The sequence below is a fragment of the Ambystoma mexicanum genome, chromosome 7p, assembly GCF_040938575.1.
Source record: "Ambystoma mexicanum isolate Mex_15411 chromosome 7p, UKY_AmexF1_1, whole genome shotgun sequence".
Lineage (NCBI taxonomy): Eukaryota > Metazoa > Chordata > Amphibia > Caudata > Ambystomatidae > Ambystoma > Ambystoma mexicanum.
In genome coordinates, this window is record NC_090939.1 from 906,740,823 (window position 1) to 906,755,970 (window position 15,148).

The 15,148-nt window shown below is 45.4% G+C and overlaps 1 protein-coding gene across 1 annotated transcript in view; it reads left to right on the forward strand.

Moving 5' to 3' along the window:
* PROS1 (protein S) overlaps positions 1–15,148 on the forward strand; it is an 858,149-nt gene that overhangs the window by 707,639 nt on the left and 135,362 nt on the right. Inside the window, exon 14 of the mRNA XM_069637200.1 lies at positions 4,056–4,287. Within this exon, the coding sequence (XP_069493301.1) occupies positions 4,056–4,287 (232 nt within the window). The remainder of the gene's footprint in view (positions 1–4,055; positions 4,288–15,148) is intronic.

The window sequence follows — 15,148 nt, forward strand, 5'->3', positions numbered from 1 at the left end:
ATATATTTGCCATTTTAGATTAACTGCGCACAAAATGAGTTAATGTGATTGTGTACATAACCTTGAACCTTAATTATATAAAGACTGTGTTTTCACTAATACAGTGTGTGGACATTCCTTTGTGGGTGCTTGGGGACTACACTGCAACACCTCCTGAGAAGCTAGGCCTTGATTGCTTGTCCATTGCTACCGTAATAGAGAATCTTGGCTGGAGTCTTCTGTGCCTCTCCTCTACCATTTAGAGAGCAGGAGTACAGACACCCCCTCCAGTCTTGAAACAGGCTTCCTCTCATCACGCTGCATATTAATGTCTACCACACTGGCACTATTCTGGTTCACAGTTCTCAAGCCAACCTCCTCTTTGTCCATCCCTCATTAACTTTCTTCCTTCTCCTGCCTCTCCCCTTACCAATCTCTGTCCCCTCGTCCCCTCTGACTGGAGTACCATGCCCCTGTACTCCACCTCAGAAAACCTTCAAAGGCAGAGGCTGTCTCCACCTGGTGAATCTTAACACCTGCTCAGCCAACAAACACGCTGCTGACATTTGCCTCCTCCTCGAAGACACTGACCTCAACATTCTCGCTCTTACCGAGACATGGTTCAATGCCAGCTCAGTCACTGCTTTTGAATCCCTCCTACCTGATGGCTTCAAGATCATTTCCAAGCCTGGACCTCACCGTGCTGGCGGTGGGGTTGCCTTAATCTTCCCTGAGTGGTTACCTTCCTCCATCTTACCCTGCCAGCTCTACTCTTCCTTTGAGAGCCTTGTATGCAAGTTGGTCATCTTTCTCTGCTCCACCCTGCCCATTTCTACCATTTACAGTCCTCCAGGCTCTACCTTTGAATGGACTGATTTCTGTTCCTCTTTACTTTCAACCTCCTCCAATCTGCTCTTCTTGGGTGATTTCAACATCAAATTGGATTCTCCTGGCAGAGCATCCACTCTTTTCCTTGACCTCTCTATCCCTTTCCATTCTCCCTTCTGGTCCAACCCACTCTGCTGGATACACACTGGACGCCCTCATCCACTCTGACCTCGAACTCTCATCTCCTCTGGTCACCCCTCTCTCTTGGTCAGACCACTCTCTTCTCTCCTCCCACCTGGGTCCCGTTGGGCCTCTGACCGCACCCCCAAAAGCCCTGCCAACCTTGTTCACGAACATCCGCCCGATGAAACGAGTGTCAGCTGCTGCCTTCACTTCCACCTTTATCCTCCCTTATCTCCCTAAATCAGACTCTACCACCAACACTGCTCTCAACCACTTCCACTTGTCCATCACCAACACTCTTGGCATTCTTGCCCCAGTCATGTGGATCAGTCTGAAAACTGCCTCTAAGCGTAACACCTGGTATGACTCCGAACTTGCAGCCCTGAAACGAAAATGCAGAGCGGCAGAACGGAAGTGACAAACTTCAGGCTCACCCTCTGACCAACTCACCTGCTGCCTGCTCCAAAGGCAATACAGACTGTCTATCTGTACCAAGAAAAGGCCCACATTCAGGCACAGGTATCTGGTGCATTCATCAACATGGCTGAACTTTTCAAAATCTGCCGGGAACTAGCCAACCCTACCGCAGTCTCCTCCCCTTTTCCTTCCCAGGCCCTCTGCAATGCACTGGCCACTCATTTTGCCACCAAAACTCAAGAGATCCTGAACAGCCTTGTTACTCACCCTCCCAACCCATCCCACATCCCCTTGCCCTCTCACCCTCCTCCTTCCCCCTTCTTTGCCCCTGTCGCACCTGAAGAGGTCACCAGATTTGGCCGCTCCATGAAGGTGTCTTCCAAACAGGTTTCCCCTTGCTCATCCAGAACCATCAAGGACAACATTGGCTCTCTTGCCCCCGCACTTGCTGATCACTGCAACCACTCTTTGCCACTGGATCTTTCCCCTCCTCCCTCAAGCATTTCCATTACCCCCTTCCTTGGGAAGCTTCTGGAGAAGTTGGCCGTGCCTCAACTCAACTCTCACACTGAACCTGGTGGTGGTCTCCACGACCATCAATCTGGATTCCGTGCATCCAGAGGCACGGAACTGCTCTTCTGAACACCTGTGAAGAACTGCTTGCATCTCTGGATTCCAACTCCCCAGCTGTACTTATCCCATTTGATCTCTCCTCTGCCTTTGACATGGTCAACCACTCCATCCTCATACAAAGGTTCCACAACACCCTTGGTATCTCAGAACAGGCACTGGATGGGCTGACCTCTTTCCTAACTGACACTCTTCCCGAGTCATCCTGGGTACCTTCTCCTCTCTTATCTCCTGCTCTACCTGTGGTGTCCCCTAGGGTTCCATCCTCTCCCCTTGGCGTTTTAACGTTTACCTTTCTCAGCTGGCACTCCTCATCTACTCCTTCTGCCCCAACTTAGTGTTACGCAGATGACAAAAAACTATTTTTCAAACTTCCTGCAGACCCTCTTGCACCTTCCATCATTCCTGACTGGCTATCTGCCATCCAGGCCGGGTGCACTTCCAATGATCTCTTTCTCAATGCCAGCAAAACTGAGATCCTTCCCATTGGGACCCTTACTCCCGCCTTCTTCCCTTCACTCTGGCCTTCCTCCATGGGCCCTCCCCCTGCTCCTTCTTCTGAAGCCAGAAACCTTTGAGTCATCTTTGACTCCCCTCTCTCCTTCCTCCCTCACCCGCAGGACATTGCCAAGAAGTCTCACTTTCAGCTCTTCCTTTTCAAAGGAATTCAACCTTTTCTCACTTTACCCCAGAAGTCAATGTTACTCGAGCCCTGGTTCTCTCCAGGCTTGACTATTGCAACAGCCTCCTCCTGAATCTAACTTCTTCCACTCTGCACCCCCTTTAGCTAATTTAGCATAGGACAGCAAGATTTATCCTTGGCCTCTACCCCAGGGACCGCATCTCCCCTGCCCTAAAAAATCTTCACTGGCTACCGGTTGCCACATGGATTAAATTAAAATCTCTCTGTATCACCCACAAGGCTTTCTGGGGCATGGGACCACGCTATCTGCAACTCTTTCTTACTATTCTTCCTCTAGACCTCTGTGTTCCTCTAGCACCAACTCTGTGTGCAAAGCATTTTGCTAAAAGAGGGCAGGTGGTCGATCATTTTCCTCGGCTGGCTCCCTTCTGTGGAACAGCCTCCGTCTGCCTCTGTCTTGAGTAGGACTTTCTGAAATTCTGTGAACTACTCATGACTTTACTCTTTACCTCCTCCTTCCACCCTTCTCACCTCTGCTAATCTCACAGTTGCTTTGATTGGGTACCAGGGCCCTTATGCATCCTCAGGGCCCTGACCTCTGACACTCAATTGCCCCTAGCTTCTGTCTATCCTCAGCACTTACCTCAGCACACCCTCCATCCTTGAGGCTTGCACTTACCTTACCATGCACTTCATCTGCTGCTCACCCACGAGCACGGGCATCACAGCACCTACCCCTACTGCCCCCTCCCTCTGCACTTGCACAATCTGAATACTCACAAGGCATAGTAGGGTTGTCCTCTTTTTCTCCTCCATTGTATTCATTATTTTATGTATTTTCAATGTGTCTCATTCCCATGTCCCCTCCCTGTTGCCCTGTGGGCGTTTTGAAACAGAATTGACTTGCTGTATAAGCACCTAACAAGCAAACAATAGATAAATAAATGCATTTTCACCAATTATCATCTTTACGTTCTCTGTCAATCAATTTATCAATCTACCAGCTTTCTTCCGAAATCCACAAAGTAGAGGAGAAAAAGATTGATGTTTGTAGAGCTGTAATATACTATCTACACAAAACTAAGGAAATGCGAGAAAAAATAAAAAATACATCTCTTTTGCTCCCTGTGGGGAGGATGGGTGGGTACAGGTGGTTCTAAGCATATGCAAGTAACAGAATGACTATTACTAGTAAGTAATATTTGTTATATTTATAATATGCCCTAAAGGGTCAAAGGCCAAGTGGCAATGTAATGTTCTGAAGTACATTCAAGGAGCGCCCAAATATTAAGGAATATTCTTCAGAATGTGAAGACCTTGTTCGCTGATATGTGGTATATATAAAGCTATTTCCTGTTGTCTTCCTTTTATACAGGATATCTTGGTAACGATTGAGAATGTCACTGTTGCACGGTTGACGTCGAAGAGACTGTGTACCAACAAAAACATTCAGCTGTGGCTTCTTGTGAGCAAACAGTCCTTAGAGTTGGTCGCGGATTCATACACAGACCTAACTTATTCCGATAAAACTCAGTTGGAGCAGCAACTAACTATCCTGAGCACAGCAATGAACGACCGCATTGACACCTATCTGGGAGGTCTTCCAGGTAGGTTTATGTTACTTTTTTACATTGTAGAAAAATAAATGCTTTAAAGTGAGCCCATTTCCCATCTGTAAGTAAATAAACCTCAGGAATGTAGAGCTTTTGGTGGCATAGATTTGAGCATTGCTTTCTTCTAAGAAGTTGTTACAAAATACAGTAATTGAATTTGGGTCAAAGAAAAACACCTGAGGAATATCCTGTGTAAGGTTATATCTCTTTTTATGCTTGTAAAGCACAAATATACACCCGGACAAATGTCTGATGGTGCTCAGGTACAGATGGATTTGGACCATCAGCAGGATTGACTGAAGTGCACGAGTGACACTTGGGGTAACCTTCGGTATGGCAGAGTTATTTTGGAAACAAAATATGTTTCAGTTGTCTCCTTAAACTTGCATGATCCTCTGTGCCACATTATAGATGCATTTGTCGAGAAGATCTGTCATATACTTTCTCATGCTGGTAGTTTCTTGTGACTCAAAGCAAAGTGCTCGCTCTGGTTCACGTTTGGCAAATATGAGAGGAAATTGATTTAAACGTAATACTCTACCTCGGGTAGTCAATGAAGTTGGTACAGAGTTTGTGTGATGTTCTTATTTGGACGATACTGTTGAGAGTGCTCTCCATTATGAGATTTTCCTCAATCTTCAAAAGCACCGAACATTTAAGCCCAATTGCAAGATTGTAGAGCACATTTTAGAGGCTTGTTGGCTTTGAGGTGTAAAATGGCACATATTGTAAAGGACAAAGCTCTGGCTGTTTTTTTCCATATGTCTTTTTCTTTGGGTGTTCCCTGTTGGAGTGTTGCTCCTAGCAGGACAAATGTGAAAAAAAGCGAATGGAATCCATAGGTTGGTTGAGTGGTTAAAGGCATTGGAAACTGGCAACGGCCAGGATTCCTGCAATTCCTTTTTACAAGTCTAGCAAGAAAAGTATCAAAATAACCTAGAAAGGGGCTGTGGCCCTTTCCAGGGTATTAACGACTCAAGTAAAATGAGGCCCTTAGTAGAGGAAGACATTTTATTCCCTTCAAAATTGCTAAAAAGGGCTCTCTGAATTACTGAATTCTTCATATTACCAATTTATCCTTACAAACATGACTGCTGTTTTACAGCCCAAAACCATGAATTCTTAAATTGAAAAACAAGAAAACAGAAAATCAAATGTGTCTACTGATTTGTATGCATATCTGAAAAATAAATGTACTCTAGGTTGCTGCTGGGAGGGGCAAGAACGCTGGGGATGGATTACCCTTTCTGTATGCCTTTTTGTTCTTGGATAATACAGCCATTTCAGATTGCACTCAGTTTATTATATGCTTATACCCCTGCCACCAGGCTCTGATGGGCTTGAGACCAGAGAGATCCTTCTTCGCTATCATCAACCCTAAACGGGCAGATTATTGTAAGTAATTGCCATCTGGCAATGGTGCAAAGACCTGGCTTGATGCAGGTGATTCCTTCTCCAAAGGGGTCATCTGCTAACCAGGTCCACCTTTATTGCAACTCCATACCAAAGGTTTTCTGCTAGTATCTTCTTCATGTTCGTGGACCTCTTCGTTACTTGCTGGATCTGTTTTTGGCTTGCTTTGGAATTTCCTGTTCTGACTTTGGCTTTTAGGACTTCAGGTTGGATTATGTTGTGTCGAGAAAGATTAATGGGTAATTCATAGCATCTGCCCCTCCCACGCCTCTGTAACATAGGAATGAAAAGGGTGCATCATTCGTGGCATCTGTCACCTCTCCGACGCCATACCGCAAGTACGGGAGATGGAACTCGCTAAGACAACCCTACCAACCTTATCCCAGGGCGATCGAAGAAGAGATGAATCTGCAAGCTCTAGCAGACATGGACATGCTGTAACCGAAGACGATGAAAGCAAGTGTCATCACTGCCGAAATTGACGCACTTAGACACATTAAACATGAAGCAGATACATACTCACCACGAAGATAGGCAGACACTAGGTCAAACTGCATTTAGACATGACATGAAGAATGTTACCTGCATTCAATAGACATTATAAAACATATAATCAATGTATACGCTGAAACACAAGACTCATACAAATACACATTAAGCTTGCTTAACGCAGAGATGCAACAGTAACTAGTGACCATTTTGGATACAATTGTCGGCCCAGCCACGTTCGAGTGAATGGGAAGCATGGAAGAAGCCTCGAAGCTGCAGGAAGAATAGACTTGCTGAAGCAGCTGAAAGCACAGATCTGGACAAGCCAGACAATAGCTGCACAACTCTTGCCAAGGTTAAAGTAGAAAGGGGAGGTTTGGACTAACACTGAGGAGAAGAGACTATAACAATTCCCAAGAGTAAGGCACATTTCTCGTAGATGAAGTAAAGATACAAACAGCCCTTGAAGAACAGGTGCTCATTAATTAAGGCTTAATGTTGCAGCAAAAGTGGCTCAAACAAGTCTCTAGCAGACAGGATGGGTAAAACGGGCTAAAATCCTAGTAGAAGTCAAGCAGAATCATTCAAAACTTGACCTCCACCCATGTGACTTATAGTTGGATAACAGGGGCCATTCATTAACGCCAGACCCAGATAGATTGAGGCCTTCGCTCCCCTCACATTTCCAGAACAACTATACAAGACAAAGCCAAGTTCAGAGCTAAAAGTCCTACCTTGTAGCCAAGGGAATCCGAGACGGTGTGTTATAATTGGGGAAAAGCAACACCTTGATGCCGCTCCCCCTACCACTATGGTTGCTCATGTGCTCATGATCTTCAAGTAGTGATGGTTGGTGAAGCCAATGGCAACCACTCGCCATTCTGAAACAATGCTGTTTTGCAAATGTTGCATTAACCAATCAAGTAGTGTAGAGATGACATGTATTCACCATTATCAATTTAGAGGAGGTCTCAGGTAGAGCCATCAGATAGAGCATAACTAATGAGTAGACTAACCCATATATACTACATACATAGATGATTCCCCTAACCAATCCCACATTCCCTAGGTTTTTGCAACACAGATTGTAGTGCGACATCAGTTGTGACGTATTTTGTGTATTTAACCTGTTGTCGAGCTCGAAGACGATGAGAGTGTGGCCATTTCTCATGTTCATTGCTGTCCCTGTTTTATATGAATTGTTAATGAAACAGGCTTTTGTCAATTATCTTGACTCTTCTGTTTTTGGATGCAGGCTTTCCCAGCCTGTCTGTTCCACTATGGGATGGGACTTTCCCCCCCACCATTACACTGGTGTTTGACTTCGGCTTCTCCCTGGATTTCCCTTGATTGAACTTGTGGACCATGTTTTGGCTTCTTCTGATTTTGGACCCTGGACTTTTTGTACTTTCTTTCTGGATACTCCCTGAACTGGTATTTGGATCCTGGTTTGCTTTCTTCCTGGGTACTCTGTAGTCTGTGTCCTCGTACCGCCCGGGACTGGCCCATTCGGGCCTGGTTTCTTTCTTTTTTCCCTTGTGGTGAGGGAACGCATTTCCTGGCCTAGTGACAATCATCCTTTCTGATGTTACAGTAGATTTCCCTCCTTTCAAAAACATCAAGGTAGGTCGTGGGACAGGGAGAGGGAGGCCAGGAGAAACATTACATGGGTCAGGTGTAGTAACCTATGTTGTATTTGTTTTATCTCCTACAGCTCAGAGCGAGCATCCTATGGATGTTCCCCCTCCTATCTGTCCAGCTCCTCCAAAAACACGTTTGTTACGCTTTGTGGTTGGTGTGGCAGGTAGGAAGGGCTGTCATTTTCCTGGGCATCTTTGTGGATCTGTAACATTTCTCTACACTCATGGCAGCAGAGGTAGCGTGTCCTAGTAAGACTAAGAGGATTTTGGTCTTTTATGGATGTCTATTTGAGAATATTTAATTCAATACGGCTTTCAGCCACCATCCATGATTCTTTAAGGATAGGGCCTAGCAAACACATAACTTAAGTGGTTGTCGTTGACGCAAGCAGCACAGCATTCTTTTAGCGGCTAGACTATTTTCTTCTCCAGAAGCAGGTCTCTCAGAAAGACCAACAGCCTGTCAGTAACCAAGTCTGGCTGTAGGAATCATGCATTGCTATTGCTTCCCATACCCACCTTAACATAAGCTCCCTTTAAGTGTACCTGCAAGAACACCGGGCCGAAAGGCAGTATTGTGGGAAGGACTAGGTGAATGTTTAGTCAAACCGGAAACTATCAGAATTGTCTGGGTATTAAGCATTCACTGTTAAACCTGCTGCCCATTTTTCAAGTTAAGGCACCAGTCCAGGCCAAATTATATTTTTTAGCCATGCAGTGGAGGAAAAGAGGATCTCTTGCTTTCTATGCTAGAATTTTACCAAAGGGTAGTCCCTTTATTCTGTCTAGTTTGAGTTGGAAGAAAGCAGAGCTGTAGAGCATGGAGTAAGAAAGGTAAGAAAGGTAAATCATGGCAGGGCATGGACACCACAAAAGGTTTTTTTAAGTAAACAAAAAGCCGTATTTCTCTGCACATGGCTTCAAAATGAAAACAAGTTAAGTTTGAGCAGGCATCCTAATTCCACCACACGTCCATGGTGAAATTGGGGAGCTGCAGCGGCCCACAAATATTCCTGGATTTCTCCAAATGTTGTGGGGCTAACATGCACATATTCAATGTTTGTCCCGGCCTAGTCTTAGCAAGACAACACTGTTGTCAACTGCGGTGTGATTGTTACAGAGTAAGCGCAAGAGCGAGAGCATGATAAATGGAATGTTATTCCACAAATAGCTCCTGTTGACTTGTACTTTTATGAAGAAATGGAGAATGCACATTAAAACCAGGAATTATGGCCTTACAAGGAGACCACTTCACACATAAACAGCCCACATGACCCGACATCTTTTGTGCCATTGAGAACAATGAACTTGCTGCTCAAGTCGAACCATCTCTGTAACACATTTAATGTGACATATTTATTTTTTGTGTGCAAAACCTGTCCGCTCCACCACCCTACCTAGCATTAAAATGGCTAATTTATTACACTTCATGTGCTTGATGTGATGGCATTAAATCACATTCTTATCAGTAATGGCACTTTGGGCATGATGCAAATGGCTAGATCTAATTTATTTAAATTCCACCCCCTTCTGAATCCTATTAGGCATACAATGTGCCTGTCTTCTCTCTCTCCTTAGCGCTCCTGATATTATCCACTTTTGCTGAGCTACACTTTTGCCCAATAGCCTTTGGGTGAATTTGTTTACTATTTTTTCGATATACATTTTATTGGCATTTTGTTTCAACAGTACAGAAGATAAACACCCCTCCCCCCAACTCTCCCCTTCCCAGGCCTCTCTAGTTCCAGTTTCTCCTCCGTTGGGTATTGCTCTTCACATTTTCTCCAGTATCATGCAAATAAGGCCCCCTCTTTCATCTCTTAGGTTCTGGGACTGGTGCCCTCCCGGCCCCCTCTGCTTCTCCCTTCATTGCTATGTTGACATTTCCAATGCCCAGTCTGAAGAGGGGCCTTAGATTACTCCCCCTAGTTTCATCCTCCTTGGGCACCATGTCTGTCTGGAGTCCTTCATAAGGAATTTCATGACTAGGTCCCAGTCCATAAGGAATCTCTGGTGGTCTCCCTGGAGGGAGTACGATACCCACTCCATAGCTACAAATTCCCATATCTTCACCACCCATTCGTGTTCTGTGGGTACACTCTTCGATTTCCGCTTGCGGGCTACGAGCTGAGCTCTGGCCATTACCCAAATCGCGTAGACTTTGCGTTGTGCTCTTGAGGGTAGATTCTTCAGTTCTCCCCACAGACCGAGAATGTACAGGCCCAGGTTGCCCTTTTCTTCTACCCCCAATATTTCCTTCGCTGCCTCTTGGACCATTAGCCGGAACGGTTGAACTTTCGGGCATTGCCACCAGATGTGTCTCCAGTTTCCCTCCTCCCTGAATTCCCTCCAGCAGAGCCTGGATGTGGGTTGGTAGATTTGTAGACAGCTTCGTAGGGGTAAGGTGCCATTGGTACACCATCTTTAGCCAGATTTTCTGTATCTGCAGTGACTGTGCAGTTTTGGGGATGGTTGACCACAGTCCTGCCCCCTTCTATTGGTTGGTCCGTTTCTTTTTCCCAGTTTGTCATAAAGCGCATGTCCCCTTCTTTAATTAGGCCGTATATTGCCCCCACTATGTGTTTTTCTCCTGTGTCGGTGGTAACAAATTTCACAAATAGGGTCAGGGCTCTTGTTGCTGCTTCTTTCACTTTAGGGTCCTGAAGCCAGTCTCTCATTTGGGCATAATGGAATCTCTCCTTTTCCCCGACCCCAAAGTCTAGTTTGCACTGGCGGGAAGGATTTTATCTCCCCTCCTTCGAAAATGTCCTGTATCTTATGGCATCCCCCGTCCCGCCTTTTGCCAAACCCCTTCCCATTCAATCCCGGCGTGAACTGTGGATTCCTGAAGTTAGGTGTGAGGAGTGACGGGAAGGTTGTCGTCTTGGGGTTTTTCGTCACCGCGTCCCATGAGTTTACCACCTGGGATTCGATTTCGCTGCAGAGCGTGTTATGGGGGCTGTGCTCCATGGGCAACCACAGGACCTCCTCTAGATGCACCCCACCATTGCACTGTCTATTTCTCTCAATTTCTTCCCGCGGTCGTCCCTAATGATTCGGATCTGAGCAGCATGATAGTAGGCTATGAGGTCTGCCTCTGCCATACCTCCCTTGATCCTGGGTGACTGCATTACTTTATTTGAGATTCTTGTTTTTTTGTGATTCCAGATGAAGGCACTCGTGAGTTTTCCGATTGACCGAAAGTGTTGCATGGGGATTTTTATGGGGAGGGCCATAAATATATATAGCAGCTTTGGTAGGAGAACCAGTACATTGATTCTGCCCATCCAGGAAATGGTCAGGGGGCTCCAGCTGTGCAGCATGTTCCTCATAGATGCTAGAAAGGAGGGATAATTGGCCATGAATAATTGGCTTGTAGCTCTAGAGATGTGGATTTACAGGGATTTTATTGCATTGAGGGCCCAACAAAATGGGAAACTAGATATGAGTTCCTTTTCCCTTTCTGGTTGTACAGCAAAGTACAGTATTCCCGATTTGTTTCTGGTTATTTTTATGCCCGCAACCTCTCCGAATTGGGCTAAGACTTTGTCTAGTGCGTGCAGGGATTTCCCCGGGTTAGTTATAATTAGTAGCATGTCATTGGCGAATGCTGCCACCTTGTGTTCCTTACCTCCGTAGAGGATTCCCTCTATATCTTTCCTGTCTCTTATCCTGCTCAATAAGGGTTCTAGATGGATGGCGTATAAGAGTGGGGATAGAGGGTAGCCATGTTTTGTTCTTCTTGTTACTGCTATTGGGTCGCCCAGGTCTCTGTTAATTAACAGGCGTAGGCAGGGAGTGTTTGTTTATTTTATTTCTATAGCGCTCCGCACCCTGGAGTATAAGGGCGCTTAATACAGGTTACAAGGAACAGTACATGGTAATAAGCAGTGATACTAGAACAATTTGAACAGCAGTTGTATACAGGAAATATAGGCAGTGGGGTGATAGCACCCAGTAATGACATAAATGAGGCATAAACAATAAATGCAGTTTATATCTAGGTCTAACTTCAAGGTTGACTTTTTGTCAGAAGCCACCCAATGGCAAGTTTCCTGAATGATTGGAAAGATTTGGAAGATTTAATATTCAGTGGCAGGGAGTTCCAAAGTTGGGAGGCGAGGACGGTAAAGCTCGAGCCTCCGGCTCTTTTAGAGGTGAATCTAGGTACTATGAGACATAGGTTATTGGAAGATCTCGTAGTTCTAGTGGAGGATTTCATGGTAAATTTGTTAGTCCGGTAGGGTGGTGCTAAATAATTGAGAGCTTTGTAAGTGAGGCAGAGTGTTTTTAGATCAATTTTATGTTGGATGGTGAGCCATTTACAAGTGGTTCTAGTGGCAGAGATGTGCTCAAGCCTGGGAATGTTTAGCGCTGCCCGTAAAGCATTATTTTGAAGGCCTTGGAGTTTATTGATTATCGCTTGGTTGGCACCTAAGTAGAGGCTGTTGCAGTAGTCTAGCTTAGATTGTATAAGGGCTCTGGCTAGCGTGAGGCAGCTGTTGGGGGAGAGAAATGGTCTACAGGCTCTGATTAATTTTCCGGTATAGGCAGTGGCAGAGGCAATCGCGTTAACTTGCTCAGTGAGGTTAATATTGGCATCAAGATAGAAGCCGAGTGTTTTCACGTTTTTAGCGACCGCGATAGAGTTGCCATCAATTATGATGCTAGAGTAATTGGGACTAAGTTTTTGTAGGTTGTTCGGTGAGCCATCAATGAGCAGTTCAGTCTTCTCGTCATTGAGGCAGAGGCCGTGTGTGGCCATCCATGCCTGAATGACGGAGAAGATTTTATTGATCCTGGCTACATCAGTATTGTAATTGCCCGAGATGGTGAGGAGTATCTGGGTGTCATCCGCGTAGTTTGTGTGGGTGACACCCAGACGATCCAGTTTATCAAAGAGGGGCTTTGTAAAGATATTGTAAAGGGTGGGTGAAACACATGATCCTTGTGGGACACCACAGGTGATGGGGATAGGGTCTGCTGCTGCCTCCAGAGAAAAGACACTCATGGTTCTATTGGCCAGGAATTACTGTATCCACGTGACAGCCGAGGGGGAAAGTGGGCGGCAGAGGAGAGGTGGTTACAGAGTATTTTATGGTCGACCAGGTCGAAGGCTGCTTAGAGATCTAAAAGGAGTAGGATAGCAGCCTTGCCCTTATCTTTAATTTCGTCAATCTGACTTTTAAGGTCAACAAGGGCGGTTTGAGTTCCATGTTGAGGCCTGAAGCCAGACTGAAGCAATCCGAGTAATTGGTTACACTCTAGGTAATGCTGAATTTGCAAGTAAGCAACTCTGTCAAGGATTTTTAACAAGAAGGGAACAGTTGTGATAGGCCTGTAATTAGTAGGAATGGAAGGGTCCAAGGTCTGTTTTTTTAGTAGCGGGAGGACCCATGACTGTTTCAGATTATTGGGTACCGAATTAGTGGAGAATGACACGTTTATAAGGTTAGAAATGAAGGGGGCGAGGTCTCTTGCTGCATCTTTTATGATCTGTGCAGGGCAGCTGTCCTCTGCAGTTTGATGGTTTGAGGGATGTTATAATTTTTTGCACTTCTAGTACAGTTACATTTTTGAAGGTGAAGCCCTGGTTGGTGTTAGGGGTGGTAGGTGGGCTTGGAGTAGGGGGGCTAGGGGTGCGGCTACTATTGGAGAGTTGAAGTCTTTATTTTCGATTTTTGTTTGTAGGCCAGTGATTTTGTTCGCAAGGGCGTCTTGGATGCTAGTGCACCAGAGTTGGTCCTTCACGGACGTGTCCATAGGTGGATTGGGGTTTTCTAACTCCTTCAAGATAGTGAATAATTCTTTGGTACTGGAGCTAACATTGCTTATTCTTGTATTGTAGGCTTCCTTTTTAGTGCGAATAATTTCTTTTTTTTATAAGAGGAAGATGCATTTATGAGATTGACTTTGTGTTCCTCTGATGGATTCATTTTCCAGAGGGTTTCCATTTTGGACTTTTTATTTCTTAATATTTTGAGTTCAGGTGTATACCAGGAGTTAAGATGTGCTTTAGGTTTACTTTTGCGTAGTTTTAAAGGGGCAACAAGGTCAATAGCTTTGGTCATGGCGTTGTTGTAGGTGTCTAGAAGTAAGTTGAGGTCTGATGTATTAGGGATCATGTTTAGGGTGGGTAGAACCAGGGGGATGAGGGCTTCGGCGGTGATGTTCCGCTTATTTCTTGTCAGACATGCTGATGCAGGTGGGCGCTGTATGTGGAGAGGGTTATTAGTACTAATGTCAAATGAGAGTAGGAAATGGTCGGTCCATATAAGTGGTTGGGGGTTCTTACAGGTAATGTTGCAGTTGTGGGCGACGAGCCAGTCTAAGGTTCTACCTTTCTGGTGTGTAGGTAGGGTGTTAAGTTGAAAGTAGTTATGTTCGCCAAGTACATTGGCAAGGGAGGATGCTGAAGTGTTGTGAGGATCATTGTAACCCAAGTTTAAGTCACATAGAATAATATTCTGTGATAGAGGTTTAGATTTTTCGGCTATGAGGGAGGCTCTATCTTCCTCAAAGGAACCTGTGGGACCAGGGGGTCTGTATAATAGTTCCAGGGTGATGGAGTTCTTAGGGGAGGTTTGAATTTTGATAGGTGTTCACAGGAATTTAGAGGAAGGGAGGTCACAGATCTAATGTCAAGCGTGGATTTGAAAATAAGTGCTACACCTCCTCCATGGGCATTAGGTCTGTCGGCCCTGAGGATGGAGTAGTTTTCTGGAACTGCGAGAGAGAGGGGCCTGCTGCGGCATGAAGACAAGTTTCTGTGGTGGCTAGGAAATCCAGGTCTGCTGAGCGGATGATATCTGCAATTTCCGTGGGGTGAGCCACAAGGGATCTAGCATTGAGTAAGGCTCCTTTAAGTGGCACAGAGTTTGCGATGGTGTTTTTATTAGTGATTTTAGTTGTGGGTTCGTTGGTCATTTTGCTAAGTAGGCTAGGGAGTCTATAACCTAGTCTGTCGTTACGTGACATGAGGTTGGGGTAGGCTGTAGGGCGATGTTCTAGCAGATTGCGTGAGTTCTGGATGTTGTCTGAGTGGTCATCTGTGGCGAGGTTAGGTAGAGTGTTACCTTAAGTAATGCTCATTTTAGTACTATGGTCTGTAGGTGCACTGTGGGGGAAAGGAGGTAGGGAGGGTAGGAAGGGTGTGGGGCAGGGAATGGGGTGGTGTCTAGGACAGCCAAGCTTGGCAAGTCCATTACTGAATGGGGTAAAACTATTTCTGCTACAAGGCGTGCAATCGGGCATAATGCAGAAAGGGAACATGATGAATACTAGCCATGCTGGCATAGTTCAGATATGGATAC